At 31.7% G+C, this 24,196-nt stretch overlaps 1 protein-coding gene and 1 long non-coding RNA gene across 4 annotated transcripts; one reads left to right on the plus strand and one right to left on the minus strand.

Annotated features, from left to right (window-relative positions):
- Window positions 1-2,107: 2,107 nt before the first annotated feature.
- LOC109814656 (uncharacterized) lies at window positions 2,108-8,003 on the plus strand. 2 transcript variants are annotated; one of them, XR_014431578.1, is made up of 3 exons: window positions 2,108-3,303; window positions 3,617-4,800; window positions 4,916-8,003. It is a non-coding gene; the product is annotated as an uncharacterized LOC109814656 (long non-coding RNA). The 2 variants fall into 2 exon arrangements; XR_002241087.3 differs by having other exon boundaries at window positions 2,129-3,303; window positions 4,668-4,800.
- A 143-nt stretch (window positions 8,004-8,146) lies between these two features.
- LOC109814666 (actin-related protein 2/3 complex subunit 1B) lies at window positions 8,147-23,477 on the minus strand. 2 transcript variants are annotated; one of them, XM_029274639.2, is made up of 16 exons: window positions 23,427-23,477; window positions 23,194-23,291; window positions 19,480-19,565; window positions 17,015-17,091; window positions 16,788-16,882; window positions 16,201-16,270; window positions 13,937-14,006; window positions 13,176-13,249; window positions 13,050-13,092; window positions 11,968-12,049; window positions 11,518-11,606; window positions 11,322-11,407; window positions 11,048-11,111; window positions 8,884-8,990; window positions 8,595-8,650; window positions 8,147-8,481 (listed from the first exon to the last, which is right to left on the minus strand). In XM_029274639.2, the coding sequence occupies exons 2-16, from the start codon at window positions 23,261-23,263 to the stop codon at window positions 8,423-8,425; spliced, it is 1,128 nt and encodes a 375-aa protein (XP_029130472.1). In that variant the 5' UTR covers window positions 23,264-23,291; window positions 23,427-23,477; the 3' UTR covers window positions 8,147-8,422. The 2 variants fall into 2 exon arrangements, with proteins under 2 accessions (XP_029130472.1, XP_082924581.1); XM_083068455.1 differs by lacking the exon at window positions 23,427-23,477 and adding an exon at window positions 21,523-21,650 and having other exon boundaries at window positions 23,194-23,420.
- Between the last annotated feature and the right edge of the window lie 719 nt (window positions 23,478-24,196).

The following is a 24,196-nucleotide window of genomic DNA, read 5'->3' on the forward strand; positions in this document are numbered from 1 at the left end:
TGGTGAATTATTATTTTTTAATTTTTTTTTAAATAATATTTTCTCAAAATTAGGACATGTTTTCTTACTTTTAAAAATAAAGATTTACTCCTTTTATTTTCTATTATAAGTAAAAAAATATGTCTTGAATATAAGCAAATCACAACTACTTGTATCTCTTTAAAAAAATTTAAAATATCATTTTTTTTGCTTTTCAATTTTCTAATACTCATATTCTCTATTGGTTTGTCTCATATTATGCCCTCACCCTTCTTATCTAAAAATTAGTTTTCAAAAATTCATCCTTATATATAACATAAAATCGGTTATTTTGTATGAAAATATTTTTAGAGATTTTATTTTAATAATATTTTTTTTTAGAAATTCCTATAATTTTTTATCTAATATTTTAATATGTGCAATATATATGCTAAATATTTGTTATATATAGTTAAAATTTTATAAGAAATTATATATAAATAAATACTGTTAGAAAAGAATGGCACAATCCAAGAGGGGGGTGAATTGGATTCTATGACCTTTTAAAAATTATTAGAGTATTTAGGATCTTTATTTCACTTTTAAACTTTTCTAAGACTGAATTTTCAAATGAAGCTTTTCTAAAGACTTGTTATGAAAATATGAATGCAATATGCTCACTTGATTACAATATAATCGATTATTTTGCTGGATAATCGATTATTCCAGAAAGTTGTTCTTGGAATAATCGATTATTTTGGCAAATAATCGATTATTGTAGCAAGGCATCCCATTTTGCCTATTGCTGGAATAATCGATTATTTTTAACAATAATCGATTATTTTGAGTTAGTACTTAAAACTTCATTTTAAGTCTCAAAATAACTTTTCAATGTTTTAACTCATCATCATATACTCTCTACTTAGTTTAGAAATAGATTTGATTATGCACAAAGCATACTAAGCACTCACAATATAAAATCTCATTCAAAACAACTTAATTTCTAAACTCTATTACATTGCTCCATTACATAGCATTTTCTTTTTCTTGACTTTCTTTGACTTTGTTTTTGTGCTTCCAAATTGTAAGTTGTTGTACACTTGTGTTGTGATCATCAAAACTTCTTTAGGCTTCAAGCTCTCCTAAGCTCAACAAATATATATTTGATAATATAAATTATATTTAAAATTAGTATACATAAATATTTTTAAATATATAAATTATATTTTAATTTATGATAAATCATTTTATTATAACACTATTTATTGATAATTTAATTTAAAATATTAATATTTAATTAATAAATAATTATATTTTCATTTTATTTATCATATTTATTTATAAGTTAAATTTTATTTTTTAAACAAAGTCAAAATAATTAAAAATATTGTGCTACAATATAAATTATTTATCTCATATCTAAAATATACTTTATACATTTAAAAATATCTATTTATATAAATTTTAAATATAAATTATATATTCAAATATAATATTTATTTATATGTATAATTTATTATAAAATTTAAATATAATAAACATTTACTCTTTGCGATATGTAAACTAAAATATTAGTTATTTTATGAAATGATTTTAAAAATAAAAAAATAACTTAATCAAACATAATGTTTCTCAGGGAGAGGTGGCTTTGAAAACGTCTACCCCACAGATTCTTTCTTTTCAAATTTGCCATATATAGAAAGCGCCTGGGGGGAGGCTCTTTCTGAAAATAGAAGGCGCCTGGGGGGGAGGCGTTTTCGGTTCAAATCTGACACGTCAACAAAACGCCTAGGGGGGAGGCGTTTTCAGTTCAAATCTGCCCGTGCCACATCAGCAATAGAAGGCGCCTGGGGGGGAGGCTTTTTCTAAAAAACGCCCACCCCCCAGGCGTTTTCAGTGCCACATATATGCTGACTTGTCCAAAACTACCTATTTCAGTAATTAGTTTTTTTTTTTAATTTATTTCATGTATTTTTAATTTTTTTTAATTTACTGAGGTCAAAAAGCCCTTCTCACTCTCATTCATCTATACATTTTAGAAAAATAAATAAATAAAATTCACCAAAGTTATTATAAGGTCTATCTTATTGATGGTTAGTAACACATTTTTTTAAATATTATTTTTGTATTTGATTAAAATTTATTTTCAAATGTAAAAGTTTGTGTGTCAGACATCTCATATATACATAAAACATTGGAGACCAGAGTCATATATACATTTTCAAACAAACACACTTTCCTCGTATATACATTAGAGAGAAAAATTTTGTTAGCACTCTTCGTATTTACATTTTTAAACACACTCTCTTCTCTATTTATTGTATTTTTATTTTAGGTTAAAAAGTATAAAATCAAGATACATGGGTTTATAATTTTAAATTATATATATATATATATATATATATATATATGAGATTCACTTATTTTTAAAATAAATTTATAACTTACATAATTTAATAATTCATATTTTGTATTAAATTTTAACGATCTAATTGTCAAATTAAAAAATTTTAATGCGTAGATCAAATTTGTAAAATTTTAAAATGGTAGAAAACTATTTGATTTCATTAATTTAAGTTTACGGATAATTATAATTAGTATTTTAATAATCATAGTTAAGGAATTAATAATTTTTTAAAAATGTTATGGTGATATTTCATTAAAAAAATTATGCAGTGTTTCAGTAACACTTATTTTTAAAAAAAAACAAAAAACTATTTTTATTCCCTAAACTAATTTCTTCAAAACACCTATTGACAATTTCTTGAATATAAAATAAAAATCATGTTTTATCTCATTTTAACATGTCTCCTATACAATATATATGGAATTAATAATAATTAATTGTAAAAGATCATTTATATTTATTAAGATATTGTAAAGATTTATTAAGGTTAATCATATCTTAGTTAATGATATCATATCATGTAAATTTTTATTTTTTTCTCATTATAAATAAGAGTTATATATGTTGAAGATTGACACACAATTTCTAAATCATATGGTATTTAAAACTTGTAAATTTTTTTACTGCGTGAACAATACCACACGTGAATTGTCCCTACTCATGAATAGTAATGCACGTGACATTATTTTTGTGGCAATCCCTCAATTATGGTTGACTATCTCCAATGACCCTGTTTGGCTCCATTTGGCCTCTGCTTGGTCCTATTTAGTTTTGGTCCCTCTCTACCTCATTTCCCATGCCAACTCCCATTTCTGCTTTGTCCATGACGTTTACCAAAGTTTCCCTAATTCCATGTCAGAAATTGATCGAATCGACCAATTACACAAGCCAAGTAGCCCAACAATTTGCCTTACTTGTCACTGTTGTGGCTCAGTCCGGTAATCTTATATCCTTTATTTCTTAGTTTCTTTCTTTTAGACCTTAGATTCTTAACTTTGGTGCTTCTGATCATATGACCAGTAACCAATCCCTTTTTTCTCTTACTTGTCTTTCTCAACCTCCTTGCCATTTGTTACTCTTGTGGATGGTTATCAACTAATAGTTCATGGCATTCAAACACACTCACTCTTTAACCTTCCTTTACATTTTTGTCTTGTTTGTTCCTAGTTGTCCTTTTAATTTAATTTTCATTAGCAAACTCACTCGTTTAATTTCTCTATGTTGTTTGTTAATAATTATGTTCTTGTTTAGGATCGACTTACCAGACGGACAATTGGAGTAGGACATGAGTCTAGAGATTGTATCATCTTTCACCATTGATTGCTTGTGTCTCCACTTGTATTGATCTTGCTCATCAACGTCTTGGTCACCCCAACTTAAAGAAATTACATCTTTTAGTTCATAATTTTTCTACGAATTAAATCCATCTAGTGTGAGTCATGTCAATTAGGTAAACATATCCATCAGTCCTATAGATCTAGTGTCAATAAATGTGTTGCGTCACCTTTTACTATGGTTCACTACAATATTTGGGGACCTATAGTCAAGTCAATTCAACTTTAGGTCATTCTTATTTCTTTACATTTATTGATGATTTTTTCGCATTGCACTTGGATTTTCTTAATAAAACACCATTATGATGTTTTCAATATTTTTTGAAGTTTTTCCACTAATTGCTACTCAGTTTGAGACGTCAATTCAAATTTCACACAATAATAATACCAAATAATATTGGTCTTCCAAATTCCAATTTTTACTCTCCTCGGAAGATATTCTTCATATCAAACTTCTTGTTCTCATACACCACAACAAAATAGTGTTGTTGCATGCAAAATTCATCATTTGGTTGAAACAACTCATACTCTTCTCCTTCATCATAAAGTTCCACTTTGCTTTTAGGGTGATGAGGTTCTGACTACATGTTACTTGATTAATCGCATGTCCTCCTCTATTCTCAATAATCAAAATCCATACACCATTTTGTATCCACAACATGACCTCTATCTTGTCTCACTTCGTATCTTTGGATGTACATGTTTTGTCCATGATCTCACCCCCAAGAAGAGATAAACTTTTTGCACGATCCCTTAAGTGTGTCTTTCTTGGGTACTCTCGTCTCTAGAAAAAATATTGTTGCTTTTGTTCACAACTTCAACAATACCTTGTTTCAGTTGATGTCTTTTTCTTTGAGTCATCTCCTTTCTTCTCTATGGATGCTGACAATCATCCTCCTTTGAATGCTCAACCTAATGTTCCAACTCCCACTCTAGTCACTAATTCACCACCATTACTTGTTTATCAGAGAAGGACACGACATCCATAGGTGGTTCCACATACACATCCTTCAACATCATCTCTTGTTCCAAAAGGTCATCTGGCAATGCTCCCTACACCTGAACCTCCTTTACTCAAGCTTCCCATTTCCATTCGCAAAGGTATTCGATCTACCCATAATCCTAACCGTTTATATGCATGTACTCTTTATTGTCATTGATTGTCTCCTTTCCATTTTTCTTTTGTTTCCTCTTTGGATTCTATTGTTATTTCTAGGTCTACAAGTGAAGCTATGACTGATTCTAGGTTGAGACAGGCAATGTTGGATGATATGGATGCTTTACATACTAGTGACACATGGGAGTTGGTGCCTTTGCCTCCTAACAAGTCTATAGTTGGTTGTCAATGGGTGTACACAGTGAAAGTTGTCCCAGATGGCAATATTGATCGCTTTAAAGCATAGTTGGTTGACAAGGACACTCAGATCTATGGCCTTGATTATCGGGATACTTTCTTATAGCCAAGATAACTTTTATTCGTTCGTTTCTTGCTATGGCTACCATTCGCCATTGGTCATTGTCGTAACTCGAAAATTTTCGATCTTGCAACCTATCGTTTAGACATCTTTTTGAAAATCTCATCAATTAAGGAATGTCCGGACACCATACTAATCCTTAATTAATGGTTTTGAAAATAGGTTCATGGAGTCGCCACCAATGTTTTACTCAAAACATTGGGAAAAACAAAAGGTTTTTAAAGATCCAATAATAGCCTTGATAACCAAAATTGGGTTCGGGGGGTCGATTACATGTAGGGAAGGTATTAAGCACCTCTACAACTCCCTTAATCAGTACCTTTATGATGAAATTAGCATAGTAAGAATTAATAATTTAAATATTTAATCCCCTTTATGAATTATAATTTACATGCTTGAAATTTAAAATTACATGGTTAATCCTAAAACGTCTATATGATTGCCTTTATAATAACAATATTTGAAATAAGGGAATAGAGAAAATAAGAGAGAATCGACTGAAATACCTCTTAAACGAACTCTATTAAATCTTCAAATATGGAGATCTTTAAGTACTTTGTGGCAACCTTTTACACTATAATATGCCTCACAAATCTCAAGAAATACAATAGGGGGAAGAGAGAGAATTTTCGAGCTCAAAGGAGTCTTATACGAAATTTCCTGACCTTGAGAACTGTGCCCGAGTTTTTTATTTATAGACTTCAGAACTGACCGGAACGACCCGTTCTAGATTCGAAATGGCCCGTTTTGGGCCAATCCATTATGGGTAAAATATGAATCTAGAACGGCCCGTTCTGGGTTCGCGTTTTACTCATAACAACCTATGTTGGAATGGCCCGTTCCAAACTAGGGTTTTAGGCCTTTTTAGTACCTTAGAACGGCTCGTTCCAGTTTAGGAACGACCCGTGCTGAGTTAGGAACGACCCGTTCCAGTTTAGGAATAGCTCGTTCTGAGTTGGAAACGGCCTATTCCAATTTTGGAACAGCCTGTTCTGGGCTACTAAAACCAACTTGTTTGGGCTTAGGCCTTTTGATGTCATGTCCTGTTGTTTCTATACTTGAGAGCTCCTTTTCTCTGAATATGGAAGTCCTTTTCCTTATTTGTATGCCCCCAGACGAAATTGAGTGTCTATAGTCATTGCACTAACTAGATATTAAAAATACATTTTTAAATGGTGAATTGCACGAAGTGGTTTATATGGACCAACTCTCCTGACTATACTACTTCTAGTGACTCTACCTTGTATGTTGCCTTTATTATTCAATTAATGGCCTCAAGTAATCTCCTCGTGTTTGGTTTGGTCGCTTCAACTCAACCATAATTAAGTTTGGTATGACTCCATGTGAGGTTGCCCACTCAGTTTTCTTCCTTCAATCTTCATTTGATCTTTACATTTATTTAGTGGTATATGTTGATGACATTGTCAGACTCTAATGGTATTTATCGCCTCAAATCTCACTTTTAGTGCCAGTTTCAGATAAAAGACCTCGACCCCCTAAAATATTTTTTGAGGAACGAGGTTGCTGAATTTGCTTCCGATATTGTCATTTCTCAATGAAAATATGCTCTAGACATTCTCACTGAGTCTGATATGGTTGATTGTCGTCCTAGTTACACTTCGATGACCTCAACATCAAGTTTCTTTCGAGTCAAGAAGAATCATTGGATGACCTAAAAAGATATCTAATTGTCATTAGGCTAGACATCGCATTCCTAATAAATGTAGCAAGTCATTTATCAACAATCATCATGATAGCCATTGGACAATAGTCATGTGGATCCTTAGATATATCAAGAAGATGTTGAGTTGTGAACTCCTATATGAGGACAATTGCAATTCCAAAATTGTTTATTACTCTAATGTTAATTGGGTTGGATCGCCATCAGCTAGAAGGCCTACTTTTGACTATTGTGTTTTGATTGGAGGTAACATGATTTCGTGGAAAAGAAGTAAAATATAATTGTTAGATCTAATGCGAAAGCAGAATATCATGCTATAGCAACAATTGCAAGTGAAATTACATGGCTACAATAACTTCTCAAACAACTCCAAATAGGAGACACTCAGGAAACTAAACTCACTTATGATAATCAAGTTACTCTTCACATTGCCTCCAATTCAACTTTCCATAAGCGAACTAAACACAGAAACAAACTGTCACATTTTGTAAGAGTGAAAGTGCTCTTAAGAAAGATCTCAACTAAGTTCATCCACTTAATGACCAATTAGCAAATATATTTACAAAATCGCTTAAGTTAATTATATTTGTAACAAACTTGGTGTGTATGATATATATGTTTCAACTTAAGGGGAAGTATTAAGATATTGTAAGGATTTAGTAAGGTTAATCATATATTTGCTAATCATATTATGTCATATCATGTAAATTCTTATTTTTTTTCATTATAAATAAGAGTTATGTATGTTAAAGATTGCTACACAATCCTTAAATCACAACAATATTTGATGAAATGCAACTAATAATTAAAGATTTATGTCCTTGAAGTGCAAAATTCAGAAATTTAATCGAAGACAACAAAAAATAAGGAACTTTTATTTTTAAAAATAATATAGTTCTTTGAATAAACTTTTATATTACATATTATACAAAATATAGTAGAAGTCTATTTAGATACAAGTTAGAAACATTTTTGAGAACTTCTTTGAAAATAAAGAATATTTTTTAGTAGGAAAGCTTTCAAAAACACTTCTAAATTTGTATCCAAATAAACTCTAAATTAAAAACTAGCAGTATTTAGAAAAGTCGAATGAAAATTTGTTATATTTAAAAGGACAAAAAAAAAATAGAAAATTACACTTGATGGACAAAACTTGTAACAAAAGAATTATATGAGAAATAAAAGTTTTACAGGGACTGAATTTTAACTTCAGGAAAATGATGGACCAGATGAAAATATGTCATGCATAGAGAAAAAGAACATTTAAGTCGTCTAAAGATGAACACTGATATTCCTCTGTAAGAATATATTATTGGTTATATATCTTTTCCCGAGAGAGTCATTGCATGAAAAACAACAGCCAAAATATAGAAAAGGATAATTCGTTAACATACAGGTACAGTTTATAAACATATTCTAAGAGCTGATATCTGAGACATTCAAGCCTTGATTATAATGATTAGAGATCACTTCAATCCCTCATAACCAAATTAATTTACAAGGTATAATGCTGCATGCGACAATCAGCTTCACACTGCCACGAAGATGGGACAATTTACTGATAAGCTTATTCCAACAGATCTTGCTCATTTTCCAAATCCCATACAGCAATTCTTCCATCCAATCCTGTTAGATTCGATGAGTAGAAATTAGCAGAAGCAGCCTAATTGAAACTAACAAAGAACATTATCAGCACAGACAACATAAAAAATTCAGATTACCATCCACCATTCACTAACCTGATGTGCTGAAACGCCTTTTCAATGAGCCATGATCCCCAAGAGGCATAATACAACTACAAAGCCCAAAAATCAGCCCAGTCATTAGCAGTTTATACGGACTTCCAAGTTTCCTGACTCTGTTTATAAAATTCATACACTGTATTGCGGGTATGGGCAAAATAAATAGAACAATGGAAACCGAGCAACCATATCGTAGAATTGAAAAAACTAAGCATTTTACAAAGAAAATATGCAAACAACCAATCACATTTAAAGAAAGTACGGAGCTCATGAAGGAGATATATACTTTATACAGTTTTCATGAACAATTCCACGCGTTCTTGAAGTTTCAACTGCGTCATTGCTCACTCCATGCTTTGATTGGCCATAAAACTTCCCAAATGCTTCAGAGAACTGATTAAAAGACATAATTTGACAAATGAATACTACATGAATAAATGAAATATATACAACTAATGACCATGTGCCAACCTATCTAAAGCTTTATTTAGATGTCAAAGTTTGCAACATTATATATGAAATTTAGATAATAAAAGAAATACTTAATAGCATTTTTGGTCTCTCTATAAACCAATGTGTGATTTGTGTCCCTTACTAATTTTTTGTTCCCAGGCATTGGTAAACAGGGGGTTAAATTATGCCCTCGACAAATCAACAACATAAAAACTTGTTGAAACCCCAAACATGGACAACTCATGACAGGAGTGCGCTAGGTAGTTGCCTAGAAGTAACACACAATGGTTGGAGTACAATACTAAATGAGTTAAAAGTCGCTACATCAGCACTTGGATGTAGTGTTAAATGAGCAAGGATGCTCACATTTTTCTGGATGAATGTGAGTAAACAAGCTAGTCCAAGAGTGTTTAAATAGGTTTTGGTACACTGACAAGTATTGTGGACAAGAATTGGACGGAGAATGGGGTCTATATAAAAATGACTGGGGACAGGTTTTTTCTTTAAAATTAATGGCTGCTAGCCAATACTATGAATGCTTATGCACCACACATTGGATCAGAAACAATTTTGAAAGAAGTTTTAGGAAGATCTGGAGAGGTTGGTTTAAGGCTTTTCATAAGAAAAGAAACTCATAACAGGGATCTAAATGGGCATATCAGCAGAGGCAGCGATTTACAGGAACTTACTAGGAAGGACAATATTGTTGATTTTAGATAACTTATAAGCCAATTTTTTAGAGTTGAATTAGACTCAATCTACTTTCAAAGATGATATTAGAACCTATTCTAACGAGCATTTGTTGTTAGGCTATTGTGTCACCCATTATCGTACTTTTATCAGACCACCCACAAATGTCTAATCTTGTAGGAGCATAATAATGCATATAAGTGGGGAGCAATTCTCATCTTATAAGTCAGTTTTGTAAAATTGAGTTAGATTTAAACTTGCATTGTAAGAATTTCCAAAAACTCATGATTTCAAGATGATAAACATTGGTTTTAAGGCATCTAATCACTTATAAGAGTGGAACCTCAAGGTTGCAAATTGATTTTGTTTTGGTACGAAGCTTAGATAAAAGATCTTGCATGGATTACAAGATGATTCCAAGATAAAGTCTTGCTACACAACACAAGGTCTTTATCTTTGATCCTTCTATTTTTCTAGACAAAATTATACTTTTGGTACTTTATATTATTTTTTAGATTAATTTTAGTCCTTTATATGTTAAAATGCTCCTTTCGATCCTTTATCTTTTATATTTGGATCAATTTGGTGATCCTTTTAAAACAATAATAAATTTTAATTTTTTGACACAATTTTGAATTAATTTTCAACTGATTCAAGACGTAAAACTTGTAACATTAGATTCAACAATATAAAAATTATAAAATTTAATTAACTTTTAAATCCAAAAAATTTATAAACATAGTGAAAATCGTGTGAAAAACATGTCTCATTAATAACTCGAAAATAGTATGAAATTATATTGAGTTTTCAATTACTTTTTGGACTTATTTTTATGCAATTTTCACCATGTTTGTAATACTTTTTTATTTGAACTTCAATTGTATCCAATAGTTTTCATATAAGTAAATTTAATCAGACAAATTTCAAGTCTTGAATCAGTCAAATAATAATCTAAAATCATGTCTCAAAATTGAAAGCAATCGTTGTTTCAAAAGGACCAAATTGACCCAAATTTAAGAGATAAAAGACTAAAATGAACACTTTAAAAAATAAAAGACCAAAATGAATCTAACAAATAAAATAAAGGACAAAAATATAATTTAGCCATTTTTCTAATTTCTCAAATCTAAATTTGTGCTAGGAGGACCAGGAATTCTCTCTACAATGAGCTAGCCATTCCACAACTACATCAGTATTTCCATGTTTAGACATTACATTTACAATTAATGAAATTGATTTCCTGCTAGAGTTTCATGTTTCTCATAACTGCTGAATATTGAAGAATCTTTTGCAAGAAACTAAGTTACCTGCGAGCCATATCTGGATCCAGAAGATACTGCTTTCCGTTCTCCCAGATTTCTGACAAAACTCCTAGAGGAAAAACACACCACAAATGAAGGAAAAATATATCAGGAACCAAAAGAATCGCTTCTCTTCCTTCCAACTAAAGATATTTAAAAGCATCATCATTTAGAGATGAAAAGCCTCAATAATTAGCTCTACAAGAAAGATTGCATATAAATTGGCCAAGCCACATTGACAAGGGCAATCTTAAACACAAATATCTGAAATTGCACGTACCAAATTCCCCTTTCATCTGCAGCAAAAACCATTGGGTTACAATCAAATCCCACACCTATCACTTTTCTCTCAGAAACAAATAGTACCTGAAAACATGTCATACAATGATCCACCAGTTCCAGAAAATGTTAGTAAATTGACCGCAAAATGGCCATGCAAAACTAAAAATGGTAAGATAGAGTGGATGCTGACCCACATCACGGAGGGGCAAATCACGGAACACAACATTTTGGGCCAAAGGAGAAGGACCAACATCATCAACAAAATATATCATAGAATTATGACCTGTATAATATCAACAAATACAGTTTGTCACAAGTAAAAGACATACGCAGACTTAATTAAATACAATGATTTCCCCCATGATTTTATGAAAGACCCTGATATTTTATTTTAATATGATGGGTCAATATATAAATCAAATCTTTGTGCACCATGAAAACCTAATAATACTAACATGTTTATTCTTTATTATTCTTTTATTAAACAAAAGCTCAATAACTAAACTTCATCAGAAGCTCATAAGCAATGTTGAATTTTTTACATCAGAAAGAAGAAAAATGAAAACAGATAAAGGATACATTTCCCTTGCAGCCATAATGACAACTAGCAAAGTGTAACCAGCCAGAAGAGAGAATTTTCTCACCTACATACGCTAGAGTATTTCCACTTGGTGACCACTTGACTCCAAATGTCCAAGACGATGAGAGATCCAGCTGAACAATCATCTGTTAGACAAGAAAAACATCATAAGTGTTAGAATACTAGACTGATAGTTGTATTAATATAGTTTTCTTTGGTTTTCAGTAGTATAGGTGCAGGCTCTTATTATAGAGACCTGCTGAATTGTATACTTTCTTTTTTCTGTTGGAGTTTAGTTACAACTGAACTATGTGTTTTCACAATCATAATAGAAATACGAGTTTTCTTCTCTCTCTCTCTCTCTCTTTCTCTCTCTCTTTCTGAGTTAGAATTCTAATAATAAGCAGAAGCTACACTAATCCAACAGGTCTTTTCATTTCATTTCTCTATTTTCTTATTTTTTTAGGAGATGGAAGAAAATTCATTGAGGTTATTTTCAATGAGTTCTTACTTGTGTTCTTAAATATAAGAACCGATTCTTATAAATTTTACCATTGGGGCAATTTGATGTAGATGAAACAGTGTAAAAACTGTTTTTTATAAGAACTCTAAAGAGCTGGTTCTAATCAACAAAAAATGTTTTTAACTTTTTATTATTTTCACTTAAATAAAAATAAAAAATGTAGGCTCCATAAAATGTATTATGAACTAATGTTAAGTTCTTCCATTGGAGCAAAAATAAAGAAATTTCTTAAATCCAAAGTGGCATTGAGAGAGCCACAAAACATGGATTAAGAACCCAAAATGGGTTCTAGTATTGAAAATGCTCTAACAAGAAAACTAATTAGAAACCATTGTTCAGTTATTATAGTCTTGCACAAACCAAATATCAGACACATTCAGTCATTGATCAATATGCTAAAAAATGTTCAGTGCAGTTACTGTAAAATATATAAATCCAGACCTTAAGTGTTTTTATTTTATAAATAATATCAATTTCAACTTTACAATCAACATGTGAATATATCCATATGATGTTTAACAGGCTTCACAAGCAATGTATTTATTGCAACACCTATGCAAATATACATTAAGCTGATCATGAATATAAAAAATTCACATGAGGAATAAGTGCTAAAATTGAACCTCTCCAAATTTTGAATCTGATGAAGTACCCTTTTTTGAATCCCTGCACCAATTCCACATTTAAGCTTGAGTGATATAAAAAATAAACAGAAAAGTTGGCCACATTCAGAGTTTCATTTATCATACTTTGCATCAACGCCTTTTATGAAGGTGGAGAATACTCGGCATTTCCCATCTGTTGATGTTGTCGCAAGAAGAATCTGCAGTTAAAACATAAAAAAAAAAAAAAGATGTTGTGCATAGGGGGTTTTATATCACATAACAAATATATTTCAAAACACAATAATCTAACATTTGATCCTGAAACTAAAATAATTCAACAGACCAAGACATTATCCGAGAGAAACAAGAGGTCACAAGAAAAGTTTAAATAAATAGTATATATTTAAAATATTGAAGATTACGAATACTATCACAATAATAATCCACAGAACATAGCCAAATAAAAAAATATAAATCATTTCTGAGAATTTTCAACAAGCCAAGCAAGTGCAACCTAATCTGAAGCTGACTTGGTATACAAGAGGCTTTTAATATCAGCTTTAAAATAATAACAAAGACACGGAATATACATCTATCTATATATGTATGTATATGAAAAGCCAGACACATTATATATTTAAAATATTGAGGATTACAAATAATATCATAATAATAACCCAAATATAACCATAAAAAAAATTTGAATCATTTCGAAGAATTTTTCAAGTGAAGCAAGTGCAACCTAACCTGGACCTTACTTGGTATACAAGAAAGGCTTTTAATAACTATTAACTACTATAAAATAATAACAAACACTGTAATATAAATCTATCTATATCTATATATGTATTTACATATGTATGTATGTATGCTGGCATGTATGTATATGAGAAAGTCAGACTAACATTATCCGGATGCCAAGAAACACTTGTCACTGAAGAATCATGTCTTTTCCTGATAAGTTTGCTGACCCACCTGCAAAGTAAATACAAATGTATAAATTAATGACAAGAAAGACCCAAAACTATGTTGAAATTTTAATATTCCAATTATATCAACTATGGGTATCATGGGTTGAGCAGGGTTTAGGATTTTTTGGACTCAACTTTCTCATGAAAGCAGCGGATTGGATTAGGTAAAGGTTAGGGAAATACATTTTTCCTTCAACCTGATCCAACCCAACACACTCATGAGTGAACTCATGGGTCTGCCATATATAATAAGAAAATTTTCACATGCTAATTGCTAAAATAATGCCAAGATACAAAACAGAAAATTCATTACACACGACAACTCTAACTAAAGTCAACATAAATCCCAAATTAACTAGAAAGTAGCATAACAAGTCTACAAAATCCTGCATATGTCTCGAACAAACTAATTTCTCAATTGAACTAAACAGTAACAATAAATAACCTTATGCAAGTCTCAAACAAACTACTGTCTAAACTGGCATGGCATACATGAGTCTCAAATGAACTAAGGTAACATAACAAGCCCAAAATCCAGAAACAATTAATCATGCAAACCAATTGAAATTAGTGTCATTATCAATAACATATGTATTGCTAATTTGCTATAATCCTGGCTTCATTGTTAATTTTCTCATGAAACTTGTGAGCTAAAAGATCATTGGTTTCTCATCCCAATGTTCCATAAGACGCTTCATTGATTTCTCATCTCTATTTTATTTGATCACATTCTCAACAAGACCACAATCAATGTCAAAATCCACCAACTCATTGGATTGCAATATAGCACAATTCAATGTTTTTTAAGCCCTGGCAAGTCACCATTCAAAATCCACCAAAGTGTTGAATCATCAGAGTGGCACTCCAAAAATGTGCTGCTAGTGCAAAACAAACAAGGTTGCGGTTGCATGACCCTTAAAAATAAAACCTGTTTTCCATTTTGAGTGGTCAAATGTGGTGTGACCCTTTCTCAACACTCGAGTGACTCTGGTTTCCCCACCCTTTGTGGTTTTCCTCCCTCTACCCTAACGGACCCCTTCCATTCACTGTTATTGTGTTCTCTGACCATTTGGTCCTTTGGGTTGCCACATGCTCTGTTGCTCTCTGTTCCCTCTCTGTTGACTGTAGCTGTTTCTTTTTTCTTCTTCAGTTGTCTGTTCCCTCTTTGTTGCAATGTGCTTTGTTGTTAGATACTTGGTCTTATTTTCTATTTTCTTTTATGCTTTAGTTTATGCATTGCCTATGTCTTGTCAAAAACTTATTGGATTCATGAGTTGAATAAGACCTTATGAATCTTTAAGTTTAATTAAATGTTTGTTGTGATTTAGAGGTTATTTTTCTTATCTATGTTATTTTTTTATGCATGTGTGCTTAAATATAATTTTGCATTTTAGTTGAAACTTACAATTCATGTGACAATCTTACACCTCTCTTCCTTTGCAACATTGAAACTTGATTTTGACAACCTTGACCACAATGACTACACTCAAACTTGATGAGAAATAATCATTTTCTTAGAATTTGGACTTAGGGCCTAACTCAATCCCCACAAAACCAGCTTGTATGTTGAGCACTTTCCAAGTTTTATAAGCTCTATTTAAGACATATCTCTAATCAATGTGAGACTAAACACCATCCTTGAGGCTGTAATTAAGGCAGCCTCTAAAGAGGTTGCAACTAAGGCAGGCTAGGGGTGACCGCAATTAAGGAGGCTTTTCAACATGTTATACAGGAAAATTGTATTTTGATATTACTTAAATCTTAGGAAACATCCAAGTTTCAATTTTGTAGGAAAGGATTCTCAGTGTTGAATACTATCTACTCAGTCTCAACATACTTATTGTTTTTAAAGATATTTGTCTTCCATACCCCATCAATTTGAATTATTAAATATTGTCAAGGTCAACCTTTATGAACATGTTAATTTGTCAAGGACATGAACCAGCTATTCCACTAACTGAAGATATATATTGGGGGCATTAGATGCCTTAGAAACCAATTAAAACAATGCTTCCAATGTTAGGCTATCTGACACAACATAATACTGTCTAAACTCTAAACACACCTTCTATAAACATCCAGGTCTAAAACTACGGATTAAGAAGATCTAAGGTGAATATAGAATGCACAAACTACACAAAACCATTATATTGCCAGGAAGCAAATAAAATTGGGAAACAAAGTACAACGAAACAGACCAGTTGTTCTCCTGCTCATAGTAGCATATACAAACAGTTTTGGCTCCACTTCCCACTGCAAATTTGTTTTCTGCCACACAGAAATTGGAAATGCATCAGAAGCAGATAATCTTTTAACAGCAACAACAATAATGTCACAGGTGCAAGCACCTGAGTAGGAAAGGATAAAAGTGGCCAAGAGGAGGATCAAACCTCCAATTTAAACATTACACCAAAGACTTGGAAGATTTGGGCTCGCAAAAATTCAATCAAATATAAAAAAATTGCATTAGAGATGCATAACAGTGCATAACTAGAGTTAGCTTATGATAGCCTCTTAGCCATCATTACATCTTCCAACACAGTCACTAAGTGTAATTCAACAGTGCAGAGAGTAGAAAAGCAAACAAAGATTTCACTCCTGCACATTTGCTTTCAATTGAGATGATTCAAACACCAAAAATATGTTATCTAATTCTAGAAGGCAGGCATAACTCGTATAACTTTCAGAATAATTGTTTGTCCTACATAAAGTTTCATGAATATATGAACTATCCTTACTTAAGAAGAGAAACATAGCAACTGAAACATGGCAATATGATTCATACCTTTTGGACTCCATTGAACACAAAGGGCAGCACGGTTTAGTCTAAGGATAACAAGAGTTGGCACCCATTCTGATCCTTCAAGGTTCCAGACATATCTACAAAGAACACATGGTTCGTATTTTAATTTGTTATTACACATTGTTGTGTATATGAAAAAAAGGCAACCATAAAAAGAAACCAAAAGCTAGGGTGATAGGTCTAATGTTTTAAACCACACAGGCACTCACGAATTCCGATCATGGGATGCAGTAACAATTCTATTTGATCTTCTGCTCCAGTCTATCCCAGAAATTACCTGGTCATGCTGAGATAAAAAGCCAAAACACAACTAAAAAACTATTCACAAAATCTCCAACCAAATTTGTTAAACCGTGACAAACAGAAATGTGTTGGAAAAAAAAATAATCATGATATTATTAACATCAAGGTTGTCAAAATTGCATGTTTACTTCTAGGAATCCTATGATTATTTTGATAAGCAAGGAATTGTTTAAAATGCAAAGCAAAACTGAAAATTTTGATATATTTGACTTGATACAAAGCACTGAGAGATACATGTATAAATATATAAGGAACAAGAAGAAAAAAAATGAAAGAATTATCCTAAATCTAGAAGGAATAAACCTGATATGCTATTATACAGAAATGAGAAAACTGTTTAAAATACAAAAAAAAAAATAAACATCAACAATCAATGATAACAAATAAATCAGAACATAATATATGGGAACCACCCATAATCTCAAACAATCTCCACTTCAAAAATTAACACAAAGGAACTTCTGAGGATCCTTGGGGCAAATCCAATCTCTGCCAAAAACACCAAACAAATTACTCTAGAGAAGAGAGATTGCCGAGCAATCCACACTTTCTGCCCACCTAATGTGGTACAAAAATAAATATTTTAGAGAAACAAAAATCATCGTAGAAAAAGAAAAGAGGACAATGTATGATTCTAGCTAAGACAATAAAATTTACCCAATAATCCCTCTGCAAATATGATAGGAAGGCATCCTAAAGAAGCCATCACAGAGAGCCAAAAAGAAGTCCCAAATAATCAAAATTCCCATAACAGTGTTAATGCTAATGAAGCAACCTGGAGATTGTAGTTGAATCGGGATACAATTTGTGTATCGGAAAGCTTATTTTTTGAATCATGAATCGAATCGAATCATGAATTGTAAGATTCATTATTAATAACCAATAATAGCATACATATACACACACACACACACAAACACACAAGGCACATACAAAAGCACTCAAGGCCAAATTGAATTAATGAGTGACAAATTGACTTGTAAAATAGTCAAATAGGATAAGTTCATAAGTGTTCCTTCAATTCCTTTTCATTTAACAATTTAAGCTTATACGACTTTTCAATTTTTCATGATAATTGGTGAAAAAAAGGTAAAAGAGAAAAAAAATAATGAATAGTTAACTCTTATGATTCGTATCAATACTACAAAATTGCATAGATTCATTCATGTATCGTAAGATACAAAATCATTTTAGATTCATCTTAAGATATGAATCGGGAGGTTGCCAAATTGTTTCAAATCATAAGATTCGAATTGTAAATTGTAAGATTTGAATAACTATCCTGGAGAATACAAGCATTTTGCTCAAACCAAACATGTATAGCAGAACAGCACAAGGTTTTGCCCTCCATAGTCCTTTCAAACCATCTACACTTAATCAATTAGAATTGCTTCAAAATCAGAGGGTGTAAATATGATGGGAAGGCATCCTAAAGAAGGCATCCCAGAGATCCAAAAAGAAGTCTAAATAATCAAAATTCTCATAAGAGTGTTAAAGATAATGAAGCACCCTGGACATAGAAGCATTTTGCTAAAACCAAACACATTGTATAGCAGAACAGCATAAGGTTTTGCCCTCCGTGGTCCTTTCAAACCATCTTCACTTAATCAATTAGAATTGCTTCAAAGCCAGAGGGTACACGCAACATTCACCAAACCTCTAAACAATGGTGCTGTTGTACAAATGTGAAAAAAAATCCAGGAATAAAGTGGATACTAGAACACAGGATAATTTGAACAGGGGAATTGTGTACAGTGAAAAGATAAAAATTAAAAAGGACAGGGGAATCCCTCATAAGTTTCTCTTTAGGTATTTATTGAAAACGATAATAATAGAGGAACTGGACCTAAAATTAAGGAAATTTTGACTCAGGGAAGTGTGTAAAGTCAAAAGATAATTAATAAAGGACAGGGAAATATTCCCACATAAGTTTCTCAATTCTTTAGGTAATCCTAGCAGCAGCCCCTAATTGCAAGGTAATCCTAGCAGCAGTCTCTAATTGCAAAAAGGTAAATAATTAAGTAATCCTAGAAGCAATCAAGCATGAGTGGGTACATCAATAACTATTAGTCCTCTGCAACTTCAGCAGTTGATCCCCACAAGAATACGTGCCTTCATGAACAAAGATTCAAATGCTTCAAGACTCAGATAGTACTCATAGTAGTTCATAGAACACTGGTAAACTAATACAACTTATTGCAGAAAAAATTGCAATAAGTCTTGCTGCTTGTCCAATCACTTCTGAGTCCTGACAATCTATATTAAGTATTAACTTTAAAATATTTTCTAACTGTGATCACATCCAGAAGAACGAGTACAGAATTAATAACATTATTTTGATTGAGAAAAGGGAGGAATACTAATAGAGTACCTTTTGAAGAACATACACCTTTTCCCATTTGTCTTCAACCAACTTATATATGTGCACTTCATTATTATTTGGACAAAAAGCAACCACTACAGAAGGAGAAAAATATATTATAATATTTGAAGAATTAATAAAAGCAGCAATCATATGCCTTAAAAGGCAATAAAAAATAGATTTGTTATGGTAAGCCCCATGAACTGTAGTTTTTATCTTAAGTATGTAATATGATACATGAAATGTTCAAATGCCCACACATCATTTTCATGAAATAGTAAAACTCCCAAAGATGATGTCAATTTGTATAATTAAAAAAAAAAAAAAAAAAAAAAAAAAAAAAAAAAAAAACTTGAAACATCTAAACCAAAACAACAACTTGAAATAGATTTCCTAGTATTAACTTTTGACAGAAGACCCACAAACAGCTAAATAACAGAAAACATTCAACCTAAATTTTAGCTCATTGAGATCAAACTTCCCAGTTCCAACAAGTTTTGATTACAATTTACACATTTCATGAACATAGCTATCACCCTTTGATAGTGGCACAAAGAGGCCTACACCAAAACTGCTATAGTGGGATAGTAGATAGTGAGATGGCAGCTATATTATGAAGCCAGGATAATCCAAAAACAAAAGAGTATCAGTGTTGTATATGTGTCAGACACCAATACTCCTCAGATTACTTCCAAAAAGTATCTAATCATTTTTTATCTTCTTTTTCAAGGATACTCCAAAAATGAAAGAGTATCGGTGTCGCATTTATGTCAGACACTGATACTCCTCAGATACTTCCAGATACATATCCGATAGTATAAATTTTTTATTTATTTTTTTATCCTTTTTTTTTTCAAGGATGCTTGTAGATATGTATCCAAAAAGCTTCCCTTAAGCTTCTTGTGCAGCCATGTCCTTCCTCAGCTGAGAGAGAAATTGGAGTACATACTTTTTTATTCATTCTTTAAATTTAAAGAAAACAAAATGATCCAAAAGGGGTAGAAAATCTAGTTTATGTGCATTTCAACCTTCAACTTTTATCCATGGAAGATGAATGGTATGAAAAAGGAGAGACAAGGTTGTGAGACATTAGTGGAGATATACATCATCCACTTGATGATGGTGCTGGACTTCTTGAATTGGCAAAGTTATCTCTTGATGAAGAAGCTATGCTTTTTCTAAATGATGGTAATGGGGGAAGAGGAGAGGAGAGTGATGCAATTAGCATTAGACAGTAGTTTAGTAATGATGCTTTTGAGTTGTAGGCTATTGTTTTCAGTTCTACCAAAGATGCATTTATTGATATAATTAGCTAAGATTGGTCATGATCTGGGCAGAAACTGAAATTTTTTTGTTATGCTCACAAATATCTTTTTGTTAATTGTGATCATTGCAATTATGAATTATTGAGAAATGATTAATGTCTCTTTTTTTACCAATATTCTACATCTATATACATTTTCCCGTAACTTTTTATTAATTGTATCCTTAATTTAAAAACAAAATTGTCATATTCCTATATCCGTGTCATATCATACCCCTGCCGTACTAGAATTCAGGCTTCATAGCAGCTATACCACTTAACAAAGACTAAAGATCTAACAAATAATTTATATCATGCACATAAATACTCAAAGATAGAAAGTTATTCAAAATTAACAACATATTCATAATTAATAAGTCATTCAACAGTGGGGGTTGAGTAAAAGAACAGAGGTGACAAAAATAAAGGTCTACAAGATGTGATCAAGGTCAGCAGAGAGTAAGCCGATAACTTGCAAAAAAAGTGCATGATTGAGGTCGAGTAGCTAGAGACTCCCGTGACCAGAAATACTGGTAAATGCTAGAATTGCCAGAAATACTGCCAGCAATCAGTGGGCTTGAGCTCATGAGGTTGGACGAGAAAAAAAATGCTTGATTCAAACAATAATGAATGGAAAGGAGCAAAAGACGGTTTTCAATATTCTGATGCCAAATATTTCTGGGAAATGGTAAAATATCAAAATATTAGGGCTTTAAAAGTCAGAATCTGGGGGGGAAATGGGGCTTTACCCTTATGCTGCAATAACAGTACAAATGGTGACAACTTTGGCTTCAAATCACTATATGACAAGCATGGCGTTAAAGTTCTCCACAAACTGAAATTTGTTGCAGCAGGAGGCTGTGATAGGGCTTGCACGCTGGTATAGCACACAATCAATAACTATGTTCATGAATCACATTTGATTTAGTCCAGAAATAAAATTGATGTCTAAGGCCAACATGCATGATGAAAAGGTCCATCCATCTAGGTTCAGTATATTTCAATAAATGTTTGTCATTCATTTAAAAGGGGGGAAACATGGAGTTGGGGGCAAGAAAATGGAAAGAAATAAAGAAAAAGAGATATTTAATAATTGAATAAAACACAGATAATTAATGACGGCCTTCATTCCTTCTCATTAAGCTAGATGTGGTTGGATGGAGAGATAGCAATGGAAGGGAAGGTTTTAAGTAAAGACTCTTCTCATTTGGGAGTTTATTAGGAAAGAAAACAAGGGTATATCATGTGAACCTCCAAAACTACCCCGTTTATGTACATTTTTAAGTAATAAAGTCACCCCCAATTTGGAGGGTTTTAAATATCCAAACAATTTATCACTCAACCTCCTTACTTCTCCACTTCCCTTCTTGTACAAACATTTCACAATGTACGCTACACACGCACTGTAATCCTATTTTCTGCTTTGGGTCCAAAACTTCTAGTACCTCTCTCTCAAGTTCTTCTATACATCTTGGATTACAGTGTACAATAATATAACTACTAATTTTCTCCTTAAATAATAACATTCTCCAGCAGCTAGAAAGCAGACTAGTTTTTGAAAAGTTGTAACAAATTTCAGGTTTAAATATGTTTTTAGTTTTTATAAAAAGATGTTTTTTTATTTATTTCGGAGCTTATTATGTTTTTTCTCTTTCTATTTGCATCCCTTCAAAATATGAAATCACTGTTTCTCGTACCTAACATTCATTTTGCTTTTAAGGTAAATAAATAAATAACATTCATTTTAAGGATTTATAAAAAGAACAATAGAGATTCACAAACACAAGTAAATGCAACATGCAATGATCACCTAATCCTCCGTTAAACACATTCCACATTTACGCGGTGAACAAGTGACACATGACACTAGAAACCAAATACAATGGTTTCAGATTTTTTAGAGATGAAAACCATAGAAAAACTTTCACAATGACCAGAACCAAAATTCACTCTCATTATAAGGATTAATAATAGTATATTTAACCCTAGATTCAAATCAGACTACCGAATTACTCAAACTGATAATCAAAACAATCAAACAAGTTACACACATCTTTCCTTCTCCCAAACACACCATTAAACACGGCAACATCAGCAATTTTCCAAGTCTTATGAATCCAAACGCGTCAAAATCCAAAGCAAAAGAAATCGATTCTCGACACAACCAAGTTCGCCACTAAACAACGTTCGCTCAAAAGATTTCCACTAACGACAACCTTCGTTCGCTTTCAAGTGAAAAACTTAAAACGCACAGGAAGAAACACAAAACTAGATCCAATCAAAATCGCATCTACAGAACCACAATCCATCAACTAACAGAACAAATAAAAAATTTAAATCGTATCTGATTTCCTAAAATTCGCAGAAAAAAAAAAGAAGAAGAAAAATTAGAGAGAGAGAGAGCGAGAGAGGATGATTACTGGATTGTTCGGGGCTCCAAGCGTGGCAAGTGATGCATTGCGCGAATTGATGAACCGATATGACCGTCATTTCGTCTTGTCTCTGCAGTGAGTGAGATCTGGTGAAGTGAAGAAGGAGGTTAGGGGTTGTGACTTGTGTGTGCAAAAGAGACTGAGACAACAACAAACACTGTTCAGTGTTTGGCGTGTCGATGAGACGAAAATGAGTATGCGACTGCGATGTGGTAACTTACTTTGCTCTCTCTGTGGAATTCCACGCAAATTTTATCTCTCCCGACAAATTTTGTGTACGTAGTTTAGGTACACATACTTTGTACTGCGCCCATTTTTCATTTTATCTCTTTTATTGCATTTTATTTTTTTTTTCCTCTTAATGTTTTAAATTATTATAAAATTTAAATATATTTTAAAGTTCTTAGTAAATTTTTTTATCTCTCAAATTTAAAATTAAATTTTTTAATCTTTGTAATTTTAAAAAATATAGTTTTAATTTTTCATGTCACCAATAACATATATAAGATACATTGAGATAATTATGCAAAATTAACTAAATTTAATATAATGTTTTTACTAACAAAAATAAAAATTAGTGAATTTTGTATGGCAATATTTGACAAATTCACTAATTATAATGACCTAATAGATCTTGCATTTTACAACTCATCGACTAGCAGCAAAAAATACAAAATTAATTAAGATTATCATACAAGCAATTAATATATGTTCAACAATATATATAGAGAGAGAGGAGGATCAGTTTATTTCAAGAGTAAGTTTACCTAAACTTATTCTTTTCAATAACTCATGTTCTGTATCAAATTTTAACAATTCAGCTGTTGAATTTAAAGTTCTTAATGCATAGATCAAATATGCAAATTTTTAAAAAATTTGAAAATTATTTGATACTTTATTTTATTAATTTAAATTGACGGATAATCATAAAATCATTTTATACATTGATTTAAATTTACGAAACAAAATATTAAATAATTTTCAAATTTTT

The sequence above is a fragment of the Cajanus cajan genome, chromosome 2, assembly GCF_000230855.2.
Source record: "Cajanus cajan strain Asha chromosome 2, NIPB_CcT2T_4, whole genome shotgun sequence".
Lineage (NCBI taxonomy): Eukaryota > Viridiplantae > Streptophyta > Magnoliopsida > Fabales > Fabaceae > Cajanus > Cajanus cajan.

Coding starts and splice junctions, on each gene's coding strand:
- LOC109814666 (XM_083068455.1), bottom strand. CDS start 23,231: ATGCATCACTTGCCACGCTTGGAGCCCCGAACAATCCA. Junction 13,250..13,936: donor TTTCTTGGCATCCGGATAAT/GTTAGTCTGACT, acceptor TTTTAACTGCAG/ATTCTTCTTGCGACAACATC. Junction 11,112..11,321: donor GCAGATGAAAGGGGAATTTG/GTACGTGCAATT, acceptor TTTTTCCTCTAG/GAGTTTTGTCAGAAATCTGG.